General features: G+C 37.3%; 4 protein-coding genes across 8 annotated transcripts in view; 3 read left to right on the top strand and 1 right to left on the bottom strand.

Annotated features, from left to right (window-relative positions):
- Positions 1–22,390, bottom strand: part of NF1 (neurofibromin 1) — a 95,132-nt gene that overhangs the window by 24,282 nt on the left and 48,460 nt on the right. For all 4 annotated transcript variants that reach the window (XM_038165778.2, XM_038165779.2, XM_038165780.2 and 1 more), the window contains 7 exons: positions 5,403–5,835; positions 4,841–5,181; positions 3,889–4,091; positions 2,736–2,929; positions 1,593–1,733; positions 1,077–1,356; positions 86–300 (listed from right to left, as the gene is read on the bottom strand). In XM_038165778.2, the coding sequence (XP_038021706.1) occupies positions 86–300; positions 1,077–1,356; positions 1,593–1,733; positions 2,736–2,929; positions 3,889–4,091; positions 4,841–5,181; positions 5,403–5,835 (1,807 nt within the window). The remainder of the gene's footprint in view (positions 1–85; positions 301–1,076; positions 1,357–1,592; positions 1,734–2,735; positions 2,930–3,888; positions 4,092–4,840; positions 5,182–5,402; positions 5,836–22,390) is intronic.
- Positions 6,971–10,874, top strand: EVI2A (ecotropic viral integration site 2A). The gene is made up of 2 exons (XM_005021008.6): positions 6,971–7,182; positions 9,421–10,874. Exon 2 carries the CDS (start codon positions 9,437–9,439, stop codon positions 10,199–10,201), a length of 765 nt encoding a protein of 254 aa, XP_005021065.4. The 5' UTR covers positions 6,971–7,182; positions 9,421–9,436; the 3' UTR covers positions 10,202–10,874.
- EVI2B (ecotropic viral integration site 2B) lies at positions 9,683–15,666 on the top strand. 2 transcript variants are annotated; one of them, XM_072026083.1, is made up of 2 exons: positions 9,683–9,812; positions 14,350–15,666. In XM_072026083.1, exon 2 carries the CDS (start codon positions 14,381–14,383, stop codon positions 15,179–15,181), a length of 801 nt encoding a protein of 266 aa, XP_071882184.1. In that variant the 5' UTR covers positions 9,683–9,812; positions 14,350–14,380; the 3' UTR covers positions 15,182–15,666. The 2 variants fall into 2 exon arrangements, with proteins under 2 accessions (XP_071882184.1, XP_005021064.1); XM_005021007.5 differs by lacking the exon at positions 9,683–9,812 and adding an exon at positions 13,032–13,188.
- OMG (oligodendrocyte myelin glycoprotein) lies at positions 15,819–20,924 on the top strand. The gene is made up of 2 exons (XM_005021005.6): positions 15,819–17,252; positions 17,991–20,924. Exon 2 carries the CDS (start codon positions 17,997–17,999, stop codon positions 19,314–19,316), a length of 1,320 nt encoding a protein of 439 aa, XP_005021062.1. The 5' UTR covers positions 15,819–17,252; positions 17,991–17,996; the 3' UTR covers positions 19,317–20,924.

Below are 22,390 nucleotides of genomic sequence, written 5' to 3'. Positions count from 1 at the left end.
GTACATCTCACTACACTGCTTGCCTGTAGAAAAGAGTAAACAGTGCCATTCTCCTTTATGGATAATTTTGTTTTGAACCACATACCTCCATGATCTCCAACAAAGCTTCAGTAACTGTTTCCAAAGAAGTCAGTGCAAAAGTCTCCCTCTCATAGGAACCAGGTGAAAACGACCTGTCTCGATAGCTGGAGCGGAAAGCTATCACTGCAGCTGATTTCACTTTGCTGATTCCAAACAGTAAATAAAACTTGGGCAGAGAAAACTCAGTCAAGCTCAGCCTTAAAACTTGCTTGGTCTCCTCTGTTGAATAAATTTTTACATATTAGACTTAAAACAATTAAGTTCATTCCATATTTTAAACACCCTTAGGCTCCCACGAATACACAAGAAGATAATCATCCTATGCACATTTGAACAGTTTTCTTTGCCACTCATCTCAGAACAACTGTGGCCTGTCGCATGGACTGTTAAAACCACAGCCACCAGGAAGATGCAGTCTGAAAACAGGTAGAAAGAAACTTGTCTAAATATCTGGTTCTCTGAGGCTTCTCCTCATATTCATTAGGAAAACAGAAACCTGGAGAGCTCACGGTTTGAAAGACCAACATTACTATAAGGTTCAAACTGCGATCAAATTATGGTTTTGGCTCTGTTACTACAATTAACCCATTTAAATCAGAAGAAACCATGTAATTCCACAATTTCCTTATGTAATTTATATTTTTGTTACTCCATTATGCAACCATTCAAAAGATACACATCAGCCAGTTTTAGCACAGATACATTTTTTTCTTTAATCTTTATTACTGAAACTTACTGGTATGTACTTTCTTCCCTTTTTCAAAAATCCATTACACAATTTATATGACACACCTGCTCTAAACCAGACAGTCATGCTTCAACTTCATGCTCATAGTCATTCTAGCTCATATCCTCATTCTGGTTTGTACGCAAGCTTAATAGCAACACAGTATTTTCAAATTCTCAGAACAGTTAAAAGAGAGGAAGAGAACTCAAATATTTCTGAAACAAACTAAGAAGCAATCAACTTAATCCAAAGTCTGATAAGAACTTACCGCTAAAGTGAAGCTGTGAACAAGTGCACAGAGAATGAATGATGTTGATGACAAGACCATGCGTAGAAGCTCTGAGAGAAAGGGGACCAGTGGCCACCAATAAAGTAACTACATGAAAGAGGTAGGGGAGATGGGCTGCAACATCCAGAGAATTGTTAAAGGAGAGCATCAGCATGTAACGTGCTAGAATAGCAATATCATCCCACATCAGGTGCTGCTCCAATGTAGGAGTTGGGGACAGACAAGTCTTGTCGATTATTTTACACATTCTTCCAATCACCTGAAAATAAAACAACCATTTTGTTTCAGTTAAAGAGCAGAGCTCAACCTTTCAGTAACAGCCATTACAAATTAACATCGGAATTATTCTATTGCTTGGAATCTGTTTTATGTTGTGTTTTTTTTTTTTTTCCCATTATTTCCTGTACTGAGTCATCAGAAAGCATATCAGCATCACATTACTATTTAAGGTGAAATTGCTATATAAGAAGAAATTAAGGCAAGGAGGGAACTCACTTTGCTTGAAACCAACTTTACATTTCCAGAAGCAAGCGCTACTGCTGTGTCTGCCATAACCTCAGCTTTTATGGATCCTAAGCCCCCTGTGGCACTAGTCTTGATGAAACTGTCCAGAACTACATCAAGGAGGTCTGTTATCTGTCAGAGAAAAATAGTTCTTTGTTATTCCCAGTGTGGTTAACAATTTTTCCACAGTAAATCGCCCTTTGTTTAAGCAAAACATGTTCTCCACATTTACCTGTTAATAGATTTTCATACTACACAAAATGGTCATATTCATCTCAGTGTGATTCAAACTTCCAAAATATATTGATTTTTATCAGTCCAACTGGACCAATCAAGAAACTACACTTATGCATCCATTTGACAGTTCTCACATTCTCCAAGAGCAACTTTGTGATGCTGTGCTGCATCAGTTTGGATGACAGTTAAAAAAATAATAACAGTATGACAATGAGGAAGTCAGCTTGCTTGTGAGCAAGCCTGGTCATGGCAAATACAGCTGGTCTCATTTATCTGGACACTTATTTCATGAATAACATACGAAAACAGCTTTTTTTTTTTTTTTTTTTTTTTTACTTTGTGTGGAGAATAGGGAGAGTATTTGGTAAGCGTTCAACTACTAATCAACAGAAGGATTGATGCTGCTAATTGTAATCAAAATGCTTCTGTTTTAAAAGTGCAAATAACAAAACAGAAGAAGTTATTTCATCGCCTTAGGCCTAACATATCTGAATGATAGAACTGGGTTCTATCCAATCAGTACCCACACATTCAGGAGTTTTCACAGAATCACAGAATCACAGAATTTCTAGGTTGGAAGAGACCTCAAGATCATCGAGTCCAACCTCTAAAGGTTGATGAAGTTTTGATGAAGTAATTACTACTAACACCAGATATTTCTAATTCTTAATTCTCAGTGGGGGCCAGGAACAGAGTACTAGAAGCAAGAGTTCAGAAATGGTTTTATGAAGTATTTTAAAGAATGGAAGCATCAGAGAACTTGCTCATGACTCTCCACACAGCAAATATACTTAGGTCGTGCCAAGTTCCATTTTATCTTTTTGCATTAATATTTAAGTGATTAAAAACTCTATCATTTTATTATAAACAAATTGCAAGAAATCATGCAGAATTTACCTGTCCAAGACTTCCCCATATCTTAGCCTGAATGGAAGGATACATCTGTTTTTCATTTATTGTCATCGTTATTAGCTTATCAAGAATAGCAGTGACTCGCTGACGCTTAGCATCATCATTGTGTTTACAGAATCGGACCAGATTGGACAGCCAGGGAGTCATATACTCCAGACAAAGATGTTTCAGTTCAATACCTGAAATAAAAATTCACTTTGTAACAAGAAATCAGCACTGATCTCTATGCATAGGTAAATAATTATTTGTGAGCACCTTTCAGTTTTCTTCTAAAATAATTATCATCAGATTCAAGCAAATAATACTGGGCAAACAGACAAGCTTCAAAAAGAAACATACCATAACAACAACATCCAAGAAACATTTGTAAGAATCTGGCAAGATTTTGACAGTTTAAGTATCCTAATAAGAAGTGTGACATAGATGCGTACATTTAGGCATACAATAGACAGACTATTTAAGATAACTTCTTTTTAATCTTGAGAATGTATTCTAAACAGCTTCCAACAGTATAGTCAGAGCTGGTTTATGTCGGTAAGAAAGGGATAACAAAAATAGCATAGTAGAACCTGATAATGTCTCTCAACTGTAATCTACCTGAAAGGATTAAATTTGAAAGAAAGCACCACATAATGCTTTTGTCAATGTATCTGCTGGAGTTCAAAACCTCATGGAACTCAAAATATTATATTTTTTTTTCAATGTTCTTACTTCTGGTGTATGAAAGAAGTAATTTGTATTGTGATCTCTGAATTAATTTAATTGTCTAAATGAAGGAGATGTTTTGCAAAACTTTTTTTAAATTCTAAGTTAGAAAGGCAGGGCTTGGATTTATTTATTTATTTATTTATTTTTAAAGGGATCTGCTTCATTAGAAAGAGTACATTAAAACATACAAATTAATGTTTTTACTCCAACAGATGCCACTCCAGTTCATGACACTAGCTTAGTATTACAGAACTTGATTATTAAGAAATAAATAAGTAATCTTGAAAATATCTAAAACAGTTCAAAGAAGCTTTTTTAATTTAAACTTACTGTGACTCAGCCACATGAGGATGCTTGTTAAACTTGACAGCTACCAGCTTAAATCTTTTCAAATTCATGGTTAGCATTGAAGAACACCAGTGTTACTTACTAGATTTGCTAAATCCAGAAATACACTCTTCCAAGAATTCTAAGGTAAGGTGTGGTTCATTAGCTGCAAGGGTCTTACTAATAGACACAATAAAGAGTGTGTTGTTGGCAGGAATACACAGACCTGAAGTTTCCAGTAACTGGCCCTCAATCTTTAAATTAAAGGTACAGGTTAAGGCACATAGAAGATTATAGGCAGCAGACCTGTAACAAAGCAAGCAATGTGACTTGTAATAGTTTTCTTGTCTGTTTTAAAATATATACATTACACTAAAAGATCACAGTAATACAATTTTCAAAATCACTTAAGCATTGCTAATATCCAGTACTATATTTAAATCCTGAACTTCTTTCCTGCATCAATTAAGCTTTAGAGACAACATCACCTTGGACAAATAATTACATTACTACTTTTTTAAAACAACTTCTGATAAAGTTAAAGAGGATGCTTGAAGAACTTTGTACTGGATTTCTCAGAAAGGCATTCAGTTCCAAGAAATTCTAGGTATTTCCAAGTGCACCTGAGCAAGAGATTGCCAACAGCCCTAGAGGCTCCCATTGAACCAGGACCCGTTTGGAGACAGCCCTCTGACAACATCTAAGAGCTTGCTCTAAGTGGTACAGCTCCCAGTTATTAAACAAGAAGTTCAGTACCATGAAAATCAAATGTACCTAGTAAGCACATATTGCAAAGCATAAGTTTTTATCTCCCTCTTAAAGAGAAATTAAGCTACCAGTTACTCAGTTACTCCATCATTACATATGCCTTTCTTCACCTATACAAAACGCAATCTTTTTTGAGATTACTAAGTACATTTTGTAGAGCTGTGGTGAAAGTAAAATTGTGTTGTTCAAGTGAGATTTGCTAAAATTAAGAAAATCTTGGAAGAAAATCATATTTTCTTCCACGCTGAAGAAAGTTGAAAGTTGATATTAATTTAAAAGATCAGTACCGCAAACTGGGGTCTGAGCTTCCCAAGTTGAGCAGTGCTATGTTCAGTAGTGTTCCAGGGACATCCTTAGGGCGAATTTTAGTGTGCTGTGGGATGGAGTCTGGTTGCGACAGCTCCCACCTTGTCCGTATATGAATAATGGACCTCACAATGGCTTCACACTCTTGATGCATGAAGGTGAGTGGTGTGCCCTGGTTGGCAATCGTTAAGGTAAATTGATTCTCATCAACAAGACAGATTTCCTCAATTTCAGATGCGTAGTATATATCATTTAAAAACACCGTCTGTCCCAGTACTCTTGTACGCTCTGCTGATGTCACCTGCACAGCTGTTGATCCAACCTTAAAAAGAGAGAAGAAAAATGGTTCAGCACCTATTGTTAAAGAAACAAAGAGAGAAAAAAAAAAGTCTGACATTTATATTTTAGGAAGATAAATATGTGAAATTGTAAGAAATTAAGTTGTGATTTCTCCATGAGACAAGAGAACTAAGACAGTAAAATCATACTCAAATTCTTATTGAAATATAACAGTTCACTAGGAACAGCATGAAGAAGACTTACTTTAATAGAAACTTTGGTGTCTTTATGAGCCAGTTTGAGAGCATTGTGAAATACTTTCAAGTCCTCTTCCAAAGCCAAGGTAGCTGCTGGGAGTTTCTGCTGGTCATGTTCAATGTGCTCTGCCAGCTTCCCCGGAGAGTCTATGAAAATAAGCCTTTTGCTTCCTTTCAAACCTGTCAAGAGTCTTTCATGGTATTTGGTGTATTCTCTGACCCAAGAATTACAGTTATAAATAAAAACTGCTGAGACATTTTCGTAAGCAAAGCCTGGAAAAACTACAAACCATTTAGAAAGAAAGTCTGTTTTAAAGCGATTACTGGGGCCAGCATGTGTGAGGTCCACTACAATTTCATATGGCTTTGCATAGTATGGCTTCAGAGTTAGCAGGACGTGGTATATCAGTAAATCTCCATTGATCTGACCGGTCTTGAATCTGTAAGAAAACAAGACAGACACTGTTTGGTTTGCCTTTAAAATCCATATCAAAACATTTTAGTAGTGTATCACACATACTACAATGCTAAAACAAACCGATCTTTCACATAGTCCAAAAAATGTCAAACTCAAGCAATAATATGGGATTGACATCCATAGCCCAAATTCTGCCATGGCTCATACACCAACCAAGTTTAGAGCCCAATATGGTGAAGCTCCAGTTGGAGTTAACTCAACTTCATTTTGAAGTGCCACACAACCTACCATAGTAGTCTCTAGACAGACAGAGGTTCATTCAGCATCTCCAACAAGAGGAAAAAAAAAAAAAATCATGCTGGAGAAGAAGAGCACTTCGATCAGCTCAAAACTGTAAGAGTTGAGGGTTTCTTTAAAAATAGAAGTAAAATAGCAGTCCAGCAAGCTCTTTTTTACATTTATACAGATTAAAATTACATTAAATTTTATGTGTGGAAAAGATTTCTTTCAATAGCCTTGATTAAGACTAATTAAACATCCATATACCATTTTTTCAAAGGGTCTCAGCTCATTTTATTTGCAATCTACTGCAGCACATAATGCACTCTAACGCTTGGTGGAACGTTTCTAAGAACTATGGGTCCTCTGAGTAGCACAGAGGATTGGTCTATATAGTATTCAGGTACTATATAAAAATATTAACCACCTTTTGTTCTTGTTTAATGAATTGCTGAACTCTATGAAACTTGGTTTAGGCAGATGTTCTGTCCAGTTCCCAGAGTTAGCATAGCAGATGGAATTCTACTAGAAATACTTAATTATGAATCAAACTTACCAGTCGTTTTTGAACTTTAGAATACCTAGAGCTGTTTCAAACTGTTATTAACTCAACTCTTTCAAAGCAAGACAATAGCCTATAGAAAGAGCTAATAAATACTGTATACACGTACGTAGTTTTGATCACAGTGAGACAGAGCTCTTGGTAACATTTGAGGTAAGCCACTGATAACTAAGAAGATAAACTTCATGAATGTTGAATATTTGTCTGCCTATAACTTTCCTTGTGTTACTTCCTGTTGTTCGGAAAGCTAATTTGGGCAAGTTGGTGTTTCTCTGCCTCTAACATGTCATGGTATAGTTGTTACAAAAAGGAAGTGTGTCATCACTGTGGTTTTAGTTCCCTACTTAGAGTAAACGACATATAATTTCAGTTACAGATTTGCTTAAAAAATCCAGCCTTGTCTAAATCTACTTGCTTGATGCTGATGGTCGTTAGCATCTTCGGAGCAAATATACGCACAAAGAAATCTTACTGTTAGAGGATTAAATATCTAAAACACCAACTTTCTTTTGACTACATCCTGGCAAGGTAAGTGCACATTTTCTTTCTATTTTAAGTTCTGCTTCAAGGTTTCTTAGATTTTGTAGAAAATCTTATGTAAATGTTTTTACTTTTTATGTAAAAGATTTTATTTTATTATAGTTTACCATATGTAACTCAAACAGTAACAATAAATAAAAATATTGTCTTTGACTGCTTTAAGGAAGTTAATAAAACAAGTGTATTTTTAGTAACATTAGAGGCTGTTCACAATCAGACTCCAAGGAATGAGCAGCAACAGCCACCAGGTTGCTGCGTTGTTCCTACACATTGCAGCTCTTACTGTGTACTGACAGAAGACCCTACCAATACCTAGACACAAAGGGTTGAGCTAAAAAGAAAAAAAAAAAAAAAAAGCTATTTAATGATCAGTTCCTTTGCTCTTATGATTTTAAGCGAAGCTCTTAACACCACCAGCCCATTTATTTTCAATAAAAGCACCTCTGGTCCAGATCACAAGTAACACTGGACTTCCCGTGCTCTCGGAGGGTGCAGGCAGAGCTCTGTAGCCCTCAGGCAGTAAGCACTGAGCTACATTTGTACCAGCAGCTGCACCTCAGTTCCGCACAGCATGCAGAAACTTCTTGTGAAATGTTTTGTTTCTAAAAAAAACCCCAACCAAACAAAAGGTTTTGCTGTTGCTGCTTTTATTCCTTTTTAAAGTATGGGACCAGGCATTCTCCAGGCAACTGTTACCATATAGGTAACAAAATCTTTTACCTGAGCTGCAGCTGATTACTAAAATGGTTTGTAGTTCAAATTTAACAATGAGGATTCATCTCAGAACAGAGTCTGGTTTTCTGATTTAGTTGAACTGCAAAGAAAGATACATACATATTTTGCTGCTCCTTTGCCATGCGAGGAGACACCCATTGGTTGTTCTCTGGCTACAGATCAGGTCTATCACTTCTATCACTTTCCTGGGGGACTTCAACAATACAAAGGACTGCCACTTGGATATTAAAAACATAAGCAACTTCACCTCTCTGACTTTTGAGTGTGAATACATTAAGTTCTTTGGTAGACATAACTTTTCCCTATGGCAAAGTAAACACCCTCTGGCATATTTCAAAATTACCTAAACTTAGAAGCATACAGATGTGCTTTGTTGTCTTTAAAGTGCCATAAGAAGAAATGTATTTCTACAAACAGCACTACTACTTTCAGTCATTCTTTACAGCAGTTATATTTGAACAAGATGTAATACGTAACACCCAGAAGAAACACTTCTGATAAAGCAGGTGAAAAAGACACACTGGATAGAATAAGCCTTACGCTCTGAAGGTGTCTCACGCAAAATTCAAGAAGCATCAGCACTGAAGTAGTTCACTAATTTGTCTCATCTGTCACCGTTATTTTGAGTTTATCATCTTTGTATCTGATTCATCTAAAGATCAGTTTCCTGTTCTCCAGACAGATTCAACAGGTAAAGATTATAGTGCAAATCTGAGTACTACACAAATGTAAAACAGAACATCCTAATGGTAATATAATTTGCATAATCTCAGAAGTTTTAAAGAAAATGTCACAATCTGAAGTATGTTTACGAGGAATAAGATGTGAGAGGTACACTTGTGGTAGACTGCCTTTTGCATAATAAATCAGAAGAATTAGAGAATTAAGATTTTCCTAGGTATTTACAAAATGCTACAGACAGCTGAGATAAGGAATACAAACAACTAAAATAAGTTACTGCTGTCATTTACAAGAATATTTTCAATTAAAGCTTTTCATCTGACCATCCATAAAAGCATGGTTACATTTCGCAAATTCAGGGGAACAAAGGAAAGAAAAAAGTGGTATTTTGTAAATTTTACATGGTGCCTCCCTTCACCATTTAAAAGCAGAAGTAATGAATTTACAGATCTAAGCTGGTCAGCTTTAGAGCGGAGGAACTACTACAGTGTGTACATTCACACTTCACTGAGTACTTAGTAGATAACACTTTCCTTTCACTACTTTGCTCCATGTTCTTTTTTCATCTTCACATACATTATATATAAACCTCCTTCAGAACTTAACAGTTTAAGAGCTGAAGTTCAAGACCACCTATTCAGTGAGAATTCCCAGCAGCTGAATGCTTCCTCCTACATGCAGTGAACATGAGGTCAAGTTAAAACACACTTTTGATCAAAAAGGCTGCTGGCTACTATTCCCTGAGAAGTCCAATTCAAACCTCTCAGAACCAGCACTGCTAAACTAATACCATATTTTGTTCTTTTGCAGGTGACTAAAGAGGAAGATGAAGACAAAGATACACAGTAAACCACATTTTGCCTTCCCTGTTGTGATAATTTTTGCTTTGTGTTTGCAAGTAAATGCAAACCATACTGAGTACCCTGGAGTTATAAATGAAACCTGGAATCCCATCAGCCAAAACCTAAGTGGCAGCCAGAACATAATCGAAGCCAATACAAATCCTCCTACAACCATCAATTTCAACGGGAAAGCAATGACGACTGAAATGCAGACTGCCACCCCTCAATCCCTCTCTTCAACAATGGGCCAAAACTCTTCAATATCTTCTTCTTCTTCCAGAAGTACTGTTTCTGCCGCTGGAGGACCTAAGAATACCAGCAAACCCAAAACTACATGGTCAAAAGAAATGTGTGAAGACAGTAAGTCTCTTATCCTGATTTGCTTCATTATAATAGCAGTGCTTGTGCTCATCTGCACCTTCTTGTTTCTGACAACAGTCGTAATAGCAAACAAAATGTCCTATCTCAAAAAAGCTCAACAAGGAAAACGGAGGCCCAGAAGCAATGGTGATATTCTGGCTACCAACAGCTTATGGCCAACTGCAGCAGGAACGTGGCAGAAGATGCCTAAGGAGGAAGCTGGAACTGACTTGATAATGCAGGAGTTACTAGCAGGGAGAGATGCCGCAATCCAAAGGAAAACCCAAGATCAAACCACTGAGAGAATCACTAGAGAAACAGATAAACATGAAAATGAAGAACTGAAGTCACACAAAAGCATTTTAACCAATTTTGTGGTTGAGATTTAAACCAGTCAGCTAAACAAACCTCAGCTTTTACTTTTTTATTAATTAATATGATAAAAAAAGATTAATATGAAACAAAAACTTAGCTTTCAAATAACAACCGGAATTGTAACACAGGAAAGCTAAACTCACACCTTAGGTTTTTTCATTTTATGGTAGTAGGAATGCTGTACAAATGTGTAGATCTAGGAGTAGGACTGCATTACAAAGCTTCTTCATAAATAGCGCCAATAAGTCCTTTTGACCAGAAATCACAGCTGAAGTAGCCAGACAGGATAAAACAGAAGGACAGAAATTTGTCCATTCTCAAAGACCACTGGGGGGAAAAAACGAAAGCTAGTCTAACAAACACAGCATACTCTGAAGTGCCACACTGGCATATCCAGGTTGCTATTTTAAGAGAATCGTAATTCAGTCACAACTTTGACACAATTACTGAAACAGGAACTAGTCTCTCAAAACGCCCCTTCCACTTTCTCCATCAAAAACTGCTTAAATCAGATTAGCTGTTTTTGAACCAGATTGAGAGCATCATATTTATTGTTTTGACTTTGTGCATAAATATATGACATTTGTATTGTGAATTAGAATATAAAAAGTCTTCCATTTTGTTATCCTCAATAAACCAGCATCATCATTTTTTAAATAAAGTATATGTTATTTCTCTAAGTCAAAATATTGTAAGAAATATTACTGTAGACATTTTGGAATATCATATCCCTATCACATCTGCTGAATGTCAGTAACCGTCTGATACCTAGGAGTGATTTCTTACCTTGTGAAAACATCCACAAGCAAAAACACTACATTTTGTCCTAGTGCAACCAATCAGAACGTAACAGAGATTTCTTCAAGAGCAACCAATACTTTTAGTTATGTTATTCCCAGAGACCTGATTTTCCTACATATATATTGGTAGATGCCTGCATCTAGCCTCTTTATAGAGGAGCTTTGTTATTTTAAGGAAACATGAGAAACTTCTTTTCACAGGCTACCTCCTGGGTTACAGATTTGTTACACCATGGGTATAGGTGTTAGAACTGAGTAACAAAGTTCTAAACTTCCTGTGTATCTGTAGTATCCTTGACACAAGAGATGGTTGTATGAGTTTGAAAGGATCAAGACTGAACACCAATTATTTAAATTCCACTACATCACCTATAAACCTACCTGGAAGGGCAAGTAAAGAAGCAACAGAGAAGAAAGACAACAGCATCATGGAAGTCAGGAGAGAACAAGATCTCAAAAAATAAAAAATAAATGGCCTGTGTCACAGGTAGTTGGTAAGGAAGACAAAGCTGGAAAAAGTTTGAAAGCTTAGCTCAGAACTAGGAGTCATTAGAAAACAGACTTCAATGAAGATGGAAAATAAAACTATAGAGAGAATTCAAATGCATCTACTGTAAAGCACGTATTCAGACCTTAGGTCTCAGAGGAAGGAGGTGCAACACAGCATGGCAGGATATTGTGTCTCACATTCCTAGAACATGAGGGGAGAGCATAAGAAAAGAATTAAGGGCAAGTTGTGACAGATTGGCGATGACAGCTTAGTATTTAGAGGAGACAAATCAACATCTCACATTTGTAACAGAAAGAGTTAAAGGGCAGGGTACCGAGATGCTGCATTACAGTTGCCCTTTTCTTCCCCAAAATGACCATAAGCACATGAGGCAACAGCAGAGGCACTGCAAGGACTAAAAATGAATCTGGGATAGCAGATGTGGGAATCTAACCTGGTGTAAAACTTGTCACAGCTAAGAAGATAACAGAACTAAAAAAAGAGAATGAATCTGTAGGAGAATTAGCCAGCCTGGATCAGGAACACAGTAAGTTGCTAGCAGAAAGCAGATAAAATGGGTGAAACAACATTGTCATCAAGTAAATTAAAAAAGGGAAAAAAAATTATAGAATCACAATCCTATCAATGGAAAGAAGGAAAAGAAATAGTAATGAGGGTGTGATCTGTGGCTCAAGACAGGTGGAGACTGTGATGAGTGAAGGCAATGTAGATGAGATGAAGGACTCAAGAAACTGTGAGTTATTATGTCAGTACGGGCTCAGGATTTGTCTGTGCTGCAGGAGTAGGGAGAGACTGAAAAAGAGCCAGTGCAACCAGAAGAGAAGCACAGCGCATACAGGAAATGAAGAAGCTGCAGAATGAGGACATGGCACTAGCTACTATTGTAGGCACAAAAACACACTTGCAAAATGCTGTGAGGACAGTTGTGAAAGTTTCTTTTGCCACACAGCCTTTCTAAATGCTTAAGGAGACAAAAAGTACAAAGTAGTCTGGGTTGCACTAAGGGATGTGGACAAAGAGACAGTGGGAAAACAACTGCTCAGAGAGCTCAGTCCCCCTTTAATGACAACAAGAAGTACCGAAGTTGTCCAGACAGAAAAACAATGTGGGGAAGAGGAGGCAGGGGGAAGGGTAAAATCTATAGTTATCCACCTTTTAAAACAACTACGCACATGAAGATGTGTAAGCAAGCCAGTATCTTGTGATCAGATGGCTCTCTATGACTCACCGCAATGAACCTAAGGTTGGTTTTCCATTAATAATCATGACAGTTCAACAAAACAACCACCAAAATTATATCTGTAAAAATAAAATCCAAACCTACTTCTATGTCAATCAAAAATTTTGTAACTATTTTCAAAGACAGGAAAACAAGCGTTTATTAATTTCTTCATAATAGACACATACTCGATAAAAGCCACAAGCATGTAAATATTTAAGTTTTATCAAATCATCAGAACTGAAAAGTTTGCTCTTAAATCATGCAAACCTTGAGCTAAGTTTCTTAGTAATCTCCCTACTCTTGGCACTTCCTGCAGCAAGTATTGGTAAACTTCCTCTTCAGCTGCAGAAACTTGCTTCAATGTGAGAAAAGCCATTTTAAAACTGCTCAGCTTTCAGCACACAGTCCGTCTTTCTAAGGCTTCAAACAAAAAATAAGATGCTTGCTTGATAATCCATAAATGTCAAGGTAAGAATCAACTTCAAGTTGTCGCTGCTTCATATCTGCATTATTTGCTTTTAAATGGAACTGGGTGCAGCACTTTGTAAGCACTTTGTAAGTTTCTGACACAGTCAAAGCTCTTGTAGAATATCTCTATCTTACAAGCATTATCTCGGTCCTAAAAGGTTGTTGTTATGAATTATCATGAACTCTATACGTATTACTCGACTGTATTTTGAAAAGAGGGGAGCAGAAGAAAATGAAATTGTGTCATTTTTATCTGTTATGAATTTTATATGGTTTAGATTATAAGGTTTTCTAGAAGCACTAATTAAACATATAAAATTAAATTTCAGGTGCAGTAGTAATGCATAGTGATTTTCTGAAGACCGTTTCACATGACTAATATTATAATAATAAATTAGATCAAATGCACGAAAGTAATTTCAGAATAAAAAACTCACATATAGTGGCTGTATTTTACATGATTTGTCTCATACAGAGACATTCAGAGACCTGAACTTTTATCAGTACAGGGAAAAAAGTGTTTCATCCCAAACACTTAACATTAACACAGCCCCCGTCATTACAAAAATGTTCCACATGCAGGAATTTATACTAAAGCAGCCTGAGCACGTTTGAGCGATGTTCCATTACAGCAGCAAAAAAATATTACACTCCAACTGCAGAAGTGAGGCAAGAACAGGAAATAAAAGTAACAGAACTGTTAACAGTTTTTAACTCAGGCTTGGCTTGTCTCTTTCAATCTTTGAGGTACAAAACAAGACAATTTTCTTTGCTTTTGTGACAATACCGTTTGTCAATACTTCTGCGAGTGTTTCATATTTTGTTTTGCATCTGTAACCATCTAGGTGAATGATTAAAGTTATTTTGAAACATACTTCGGACTTCTTTCCCAATGCCTTTTTCTGATAATGTGAAAAAATAGTAATTACGACATTCTCTTCAAAGTCGCTTAACTTCAACGATCAGTAATACTGAAAACCTGTCTGCTGCTTGTAAAATCAGTGACAAACCTGCTGGTTATACAAATGGCAACAGGCATGAAAGTTCAAACAGCGAGTCTAATCTTATTTTTATACTACGTATAACGTAACATTGTCTGGTGCCTGTAAAGTGGTACTTCAGAAGTTCAAATTAACATGTTCTACTTTATTTCTGCTGTAGGAGAGGACGCATTTCAATAGACTGCAGGGAAATGGTGGGCAGCCAAATAATGCTGGTTCTTATCTCTGGAGAAATCTGGAAATCGCTTTCTACCGAAACACCCTCAAATGTTACCATGAGTGAAAGAAACGTATATACCAGCACCAGGAGTCCAACAAAAAACAGATCTACTGCATATCAGTCGCAAACAACCAGACCCAGTCTGCACACGTTTGGCAGAGCACTGACTGCAGTGACAACACCTTACCCGACTGGAATATACAAAGAGCCTAGACATGACGGCCTACCAGCAATGATAATTGGCGTAATTTTGGTTAGTATGATAATTGCTATTATTGTGATTATTCTGTGGAAGTGCTGCAGAAGGCCCCTCCTAGTCAATTCAAACTGGGCTGGTCGTTCTCCGTTTGCAGATGGAGACACACCAGATATCTTTATGGACTCTGGCCAGGCTACCAAGCGTTCATCGGTTTTATCTGTGTTGCCTTGGAAATTTAGAGAAGATACACACTTCCAGCATGATCTTACCGCGTCAGAGAAACCACCCAGCTGCACCACCACTCATGAAAGCAGCCAAGTGCCTCCACCAGCAGAAGACTGCTCTGCAACCAGCATCTCCGATTCCAGCGCTGCTGCACCGCCCGTCTCAGACACAGCAAGCTGCACACCTGGCTCATGTCCTCACCCCTCTTCTGAGCCCTCTGACCTGCCACCTCCACCTGACTGGCTCAGGGAACCAACTGAGGATCATAGTTTGGATCCCAGCAAACAAGAGGAACTTCTCTCAGAAATAAAGGAACAATTCCCCCCGCCTCCTGAGCTAATCATTTAAGAGATCCGTGAATCACTGCCTCAGCCAGAACACCCTCCGTAGATGGGCAAAATCACTTTCCAACACGCTTCTCATTTTTCTTAAATGAAGCGTTCTTCAAATAACTGAACAATAGAGAAGTTGCCACAAGCAGGAACAACCAAACCACAGCATGAGCAACGGTTCCCCAGCACTTCTTGACTTCAGCTTTCACAGAAGGGAACCACCTAGTTCTGCCCAAAACAAATCATGCCAAAATACAATACAGATGGAGCCCACTGCATAGACAAGTAGCACCTCCAGATTTTGGAGACTACGGGAAACAGAACATGCATACCTTTGTGTGCCAGCACATACGCATACATAGCATACTGATACACGGAGCTTTCAAGAAACAGTATAAGCTTTCGAGGTACTCAGAGCTTCTAACAATTGTCTGTCCTATTAGGCTGTACAAGTGAATGCAATGAATTCAAGCCAATTTTAATAAAGCTTTCTAATTCAAAGATGTTTTGGTTGCTTAAAGCACAACAGAGAATTTGCTTAGATACAAAGCTTCCAATTCAGAGCAAAATGCGAACGCTTTGACATGTATACATATCGGCTATCTTTCATAAAAAAAGGTCTGTTTTCTGCATATGACTGGAGACTACTTGGTAACAGCGGTTGACAGGCATTTAAAATAAATCCTCATAACAGCCATCAGTTGTTCTTCATTAATAGGAAGGAGATTTCCTCCAGATCCAATATTGCCAAAATATTTAGTGATATAAAGTCTCTAGTCACTGCACATTATTTTTTGGTAACACAGAGAATAATAGTGAAAGTAAAGAATTATTATAGTGGTCATGAAAAAGCTGAAACACGTCCAAGCACATGAAGAACAAGCATGAAAAAGCCTTCTTTTACCTAGGCACTTTTGATTTTTGTGGATAAACAAACAGTTCACAGAACACCCAAGACAAATAACTATCAGAATGAGTTGTGCACGTTTACTTATCTCCTTTGAAGCAGTCTTTTCAGAAAAGGTTCAATCTTATTTATATAAATTTCAAAAATTGATTTACAGTTGTCTAGATGCCAGATGCCTTTTAACTCCAGATGCTTAAGTGTTTTAGAGGTTCCTTTCTCGGCCCTGGCTACAAGAGAAGCTTGCTGCCCTGTCTAGAACCATGCATTTTAATATGCTACTTGATGGGAAGCTGAAAGGTGGTCACAAAGGTAAAAAGATGTGCATATGCAATTCTATGCTGATGTGGGTACAATGGACACAGGAAAATATATTTACAAGTTTCCTTATTGTTTTTATAAGATGTATACATCTGTATGCCTGAAGAACAGCTTTCCAGTTGCTCAGAGACTTCTATAAGGCTGTTGCACTAAATGATGTTAATATTAACAGCATTATGAACAATATACACTCTTATGATATTGTTTGGAGAAATGCAGATAAAGCTTTCCTACAGAAAGCAGTAAAATCCTACAGTCTGGGCTATGTTATACCTGAAAATACAGGGACAACCTGATCTGAGCAGCAGAAAACTGAACATTTTAAAATTATGAAAAGATATTCTAGCACTGTTGCTTAAAAAAGCTCAAGATAGGAAGCCTAAATTAACATTAACCTTTACTACAGAAGCAGAGATTAAATGAAGGTAAAACAGAACACAACTTGAGTGACTTTTTAAATAGGAACATTTAAATGGACTCAGAGGTTAAGCTAAAATAGCCCACCAAAATTCCACTTGGTACTGTTTACTTAGGCAATCTTATGTACTATATTATGATGCATTAACAAGGCTAAAAAAATATAGTTAGGGAGAAGTTAACGAACTCAAATTACAAAAGCCAACTATTTTATTGAATATGCACGCTTTGCAATAAATTTGAGTCAGCACCAATGACAGCTCTGCAGTCCTCCAATGTAGTACAGATCAGGTGGTTGCAGAGCCCCAGCTAGCAGCAATACGATGCAGCTGAAGAGGCAAGCACAATCCACAGACAGCAACTGTAGCTACTCTCTAGAACAAGACGACCTCTAAGCTTAAATCTTTCACAGAAATGATGTGCTGATATTGCAGAAGAGATTACGGTAAGTTTGCATTTTTTGTTTTTAATCACAAAAACCTACTGCAAATTTAGAGAGAGAAATAAAAACAAAATTATTAGTTGATGACAGATGCTTGCACCAGAAATTTGCTGCAGTGTCAGAGATTTCTTACTAACATTAAATCAGCTTCAAACATGTGTTAGCAGCTTTGAGAATGTAATTGACGTGATAATAAAGGAAAATAGCAATATGCATGTTACCATGAATACAGAATTCGGTTTTCAAACTAAATTCCTAACAATTTAAAATGTATTTTAACCAATTCTACTTAAGCAAATAGCATGCATGTATGGGGGGGACTGCTACATTACTGCAGAGATTTGTGAAGCAGATCCAGTTGACAGCCATTTTTTCATCTTGTATAAAAGAACACATTATTCCAAACATAATATAGGCTTGAAATCACTAAAAACAAGAAGCAGACATTGTATAACATTTGGAAGAGACTTGCATTTTCGGAAGAAAGCCCTCATTTGAGCTTGATGGGGAAAGGGAGATGAAAAAACAAGTCTCATTCTGCCAGACAACATGACAGTCTATGAAGGGATGCTTTGTAAAGTCTCTCTTGAACAATTATAAAAAGGACCGTGCCACAAAGGGGTTTATTGATATTTTTACTTAATCTCTGCTGCAACTAATCATTGCAAAGACAGCCCTTACAAATAAAAAATATATATTACATAGATTTAAAGGGTGTCATTTTGGTATATTTATTTTTAGGGAGCAATGGAACACCAGATATTGAAAGCATCTACCTGTCTGCTGGTCCTTCTGTTATTCATACCCACTGTTTTGGTTATCTGTCCTTCTAACTGTACATGCTCAGGAAACAACAGGAATGTGGACTGTTCAGGCAGAAACTTAACTGTACTGCCACATGGACTTCAAGACAACATTACATATTTAAATCTATCCTTTAACCAGTTCGTAGATCTTGATCATCAGCTGACCAGATTCACCAACTTGAGGACCCTTGATATTTCAAATAATTGGCTCAAGAATATTCCTGCTCATCTGCCCAAGTCCTTGTGGGAATTATATGCCATAAATAACAACATTAAAGTTCTTCAGAAACTTGACACAGCTTACCAGTGGAATCTTAAAGTGCTTGATGTTTCTAGGAACATGGTGGAAAGAGCTGTTCTCATCAACAACACACTGAGCAGTCTCAAGTTTCTCAACCTCAGCAGCAACAAACTTTGGACAGTTCCAACCAATATGCCCTACAACATAGAGACAGTGGATCTATCCAATAATTTCTTGTCCCAGATACTTCCAGGAACACTGGTGAGATTACAGCACCTTACAAGCCTCTACCTACACAACAACAAGTTCACATACATTCCCGACAAAGCGTTTGACCAGCTCTTTCAGCTGCAAGTTGTAACACTATATAACAACCCCTGGTCCTGCAGTGATAAACAAAACATCCCATATTTACTTAAATGGGTGCAGGGAACCACCGCCAGCGTCATAGGGGCTCCCTGTGCTAACGAATCTGTGCTTTGGGTGAACGCCACGCCATCCGCAGCTGCTCCCACAGTTCCAGCCACTAACCTCATGATTAAAGGAATAAAGGCAGCAGACAAAGCTGCTTCCCCAGTGGCAACTGAACCAGCCCAAATGACAAAAATGTATAAACAATTTAAAGCTAAGGAAGTTACTACCTTGGCTACCTTAGGCCAAACTGTACTGTTTACAAGCACAGACCGGCCACTGCTCCTCTATCCAGAAGACCTGACAACGAGGAAGGTCAGCGCTTACGAAGCAGCAGACACACACACAATCTACATTAAAGATTCAACTGACGCGAACTCAAGCCTGGCCCATCCAACGGGATCATCCACCACCCCCATGACTCTAAGTATCACCAGCGGAATGCCAACAAACTACTCGAAAATGCCTCAAAGCACAACTGCTACCTTAAGGAGAGAGGAATCCACCACAACTATTTTAAACACTGATGTGCCCTCCAAAGCAAGTATCTGTGAGGTGTATTTGTTTTATGCTGTAATGCTTAATGCAGTGGCTATGTTTATTGGCTAGGGGCTTGTATTCTTGTGAGAAGTATTGAGCTTATTCCTGTGATACATAGCTGGAGGTAAGACATCCAGGTCAAATAATTAATCAAAATACAAAAAATTTGAAGTTCTGACTGATCTAAAGAAGATAACAGTTCTTAAAAGAAGCGCACACTAATGTCTGGATACTAAGCTGCTACTTATTTTAAAGTCTAAATTGAGTAAAACTAACCTATGGTTTTGTTTTTAAAAATGTGCTTATTTTGTATTTAAATTTTTAATTTTAATTGCACAGAATAAAACATCAGAATTTTAAGTACTGATTTTATGTATGATTTTGTCATAAACTACTGGAAAAAATAGAAGTCTTGTATCATATCTGCATTGTCTTGCTTGACTTGCCGATGAGCAATCCTTGTAATATAGCAGCACAGATTCTCTGTTATGATGACATGCATAAGGAAGGGAAAAATAAAGAAACTAAACCTAGCTGTTTCACTAATCAGAAGTTATTCCTGAGAAAAATTGCTAGCATGTATATCTATGTTTGCTTCATATGTATTAGGATATTTTAAATATGAAGAACAACAGTCTTGAATTTAGGAATTAAATATGACAATGCCATGATGTCTATCTCAGAGAGGGTAAACTGAGAAGCAAATGTGGTCCAACTTCAGCATGGGAAAAATGGTAGGGGCTGATACCTCTTTTTGCTCTGTCTTGACTTACAGGCTGCAGGCAAGTTATTTCTCGCTCTCCATACTTAAAAAAAAAGAAAAAAAAGATAGAAGTAGAGGAAAACACAAGATGTTCAACGCCATGACACTCTCCAACAAGGAACTTACCTACACAAATTAACAAAATTGACCACTAAGTTACCATCAAAAATCGGAAATATCTGTCACTACGTTACGCCTAAAAGAATGCTGCAATTCAGCCAGTGTTTCGAACTACTACTTTTTGAATACTGAAAGAAAATATCAGCCAATTTCTAATGCAAGATATGTAACATATATCAAGTAAGCAATTAGTTTAAAAGCTGTCATTTAAACACTCCTTAAATGTTGTGACTTAACAAATTAATTCAATCCATGGCATTGAACATGCCCAAATCCTTGCCTTACAATGATGAGCACGAACGCTATTCTCCTTGACATCTGCACCATCAATGTGTAGAAATAGATGCACGCATGGTTTTGACCACCTTAAGAAAATATGTGGCAAAGGTACTTGATATACTACTGATGAAGTTTTGCAAACAGCATGAAATGAAAACTGAAGAACAAGTTCATTGAACAAGTATTATTCACCTAATACTGCATATCTTTATACAATGTTTTCCATGCATTTCAGGCCATTTAATTTCCAGTTATTGTAGCATGAAGGTGCTGCAAAATCCAGAAAACCTCAATACCAAGACTGGAGCCCTCTACCTATTTCTCCTAGGTGTCAGTGAGGGCTGTAGACCATTTACAACCCGGTATCAGAGAAATCATAACTTTCCAATTGTGAACAATATTTCTATAATCAGAAATGTGTTTTAATTTCTAACAGTAAATGTTACACGATGAATTTGTACAGTTATTTCATTGGCATTTAAGTAAAAATAAAGTTATGTTTGTATTGAACTGAATTAGTCACAGTGCTTCTTTTCATATAAGCATTGCTACCATATACTCTTGGCAGATAGGTAATAATTGCTGAATAGATACTATTTTATTATACAAACCTACTTCAAGCAGGCACTTGGCTCAATCTCTATGTCTTATGGGGGAAACTATGGTATAAGCCAATTGTATTATTCTGATCTTCAACTTTTCCTAATATTGTTTATTAATAAGCTGATGAGATAATGGTAACACAGCCTACCCTTCTCGTTCTTACTCTTTAGAAGTTGCAACCCCTTAAGACATGTCTATGTGCTACAAAAAGGTAACTTCTCCATCTCAAAAAAAAAAAAAAAAAAAAGTATCTTTGTGTTTAACAGAACAGAAGGATTTAAAGAAAAAAAAAAAACAACACACCACTGATATTTCATAGGCATTTGAGGTACACAAGAACTAGTTACCCAAGTCAAAGTTAAAACAACCTGGGCTATAAGCAGGATGTGCACAGTGCCTTCAGTAGCCAGAAGTGCCTCATTAACCTGAGTGGCTACCAGCAGGCTGAAAGTTCCCCACTTGCACAAGTTCCATATATTTTCCCCAGGTTAAATCTGACACAACTGAAATTCCAGCAAGTAGGATCAATATCTGAAAAAATGCCACTGCCTGTCACCCTTTTTGGACAGGTTATGTATTTGCTAAGTACTGACTGACACTAAAACAGTATCAACCTACTTATTAAGATCAGAATTAGGAATTTCCTAGAATTATCTCACCCATATGGTTTCATCACACACAGTTTAAAGCAGCTTAGCTTGCAAGGTAGGACAGAGATCTCAAAATGAGGTACTATGACTACAACGTCTAGAGTGAATTATGTTGAGGGAATTACATGAAATATTACATGTTTTTGCAGAGCCATTCAATACAGGATGCTGAATCTTACTGGATGCAAAACGTCTACGTGAACTCAACTTTTAAATGTTCCGAGCACGTTCCACCTATAAAGAGACTACCCAGTGAACAGTGAAGCTATGAGAAAATCCTGTTTTCCACAAGTTATTTGGGGCAAATGGCAAGTCTACTTCAAAATTTTAAGCACACTGATAAAAGCCTGGATGTGCACATGGGGTTCTGTGGTTTTTCTAAATACACGTACTGATTGGGAAACAAATCACAGATGTGCATGGAAGCGAGACGGCACCTCCTCCCAAACTCCAGGGCTATCTCTTTACCCACAACTCGTCCTTGGTAGGTGCAAACAAGGGCTTCTTAGTCAGATTGCCTTCAACAAAGCAGACCGAAATTTAGGCTCCTTGTATTTTTCTGGCATACAAATGAGTTGATAACAGAGCTGGAGTAGGCAGGCGACCGGGGGAGTCGGGCACTTGTTGCTTGGCAACAGTGCAGTCAAATTGAAATAAAAGCAAGAGGCAAGGATGTGAACGCTACCAAACCAGCTTCCTTTTAAACACACTGGTCATTTGGCCTCTGG

The sequence above is a fragment of the Anas platyrhynchos genome, chromosome 20 (assembly GCF_047663525.1).
Source record: "Anas platyrhynchos isolate ZD024472 breed Pekin duck chromosome 20, IASCAAS_PekinDuck_T2T, whole genome shotgun sequence".
In the NCBI taxonomy this organism is placed as follows: Eukaryota; Metazoa; Chordata; class Aves; order Anseriformes; family Anatidae; genus Anas; species Anas platyrhynchos.
This window is presented reverse-complemented; position numbering and strand designations above follow the sequence as displayed.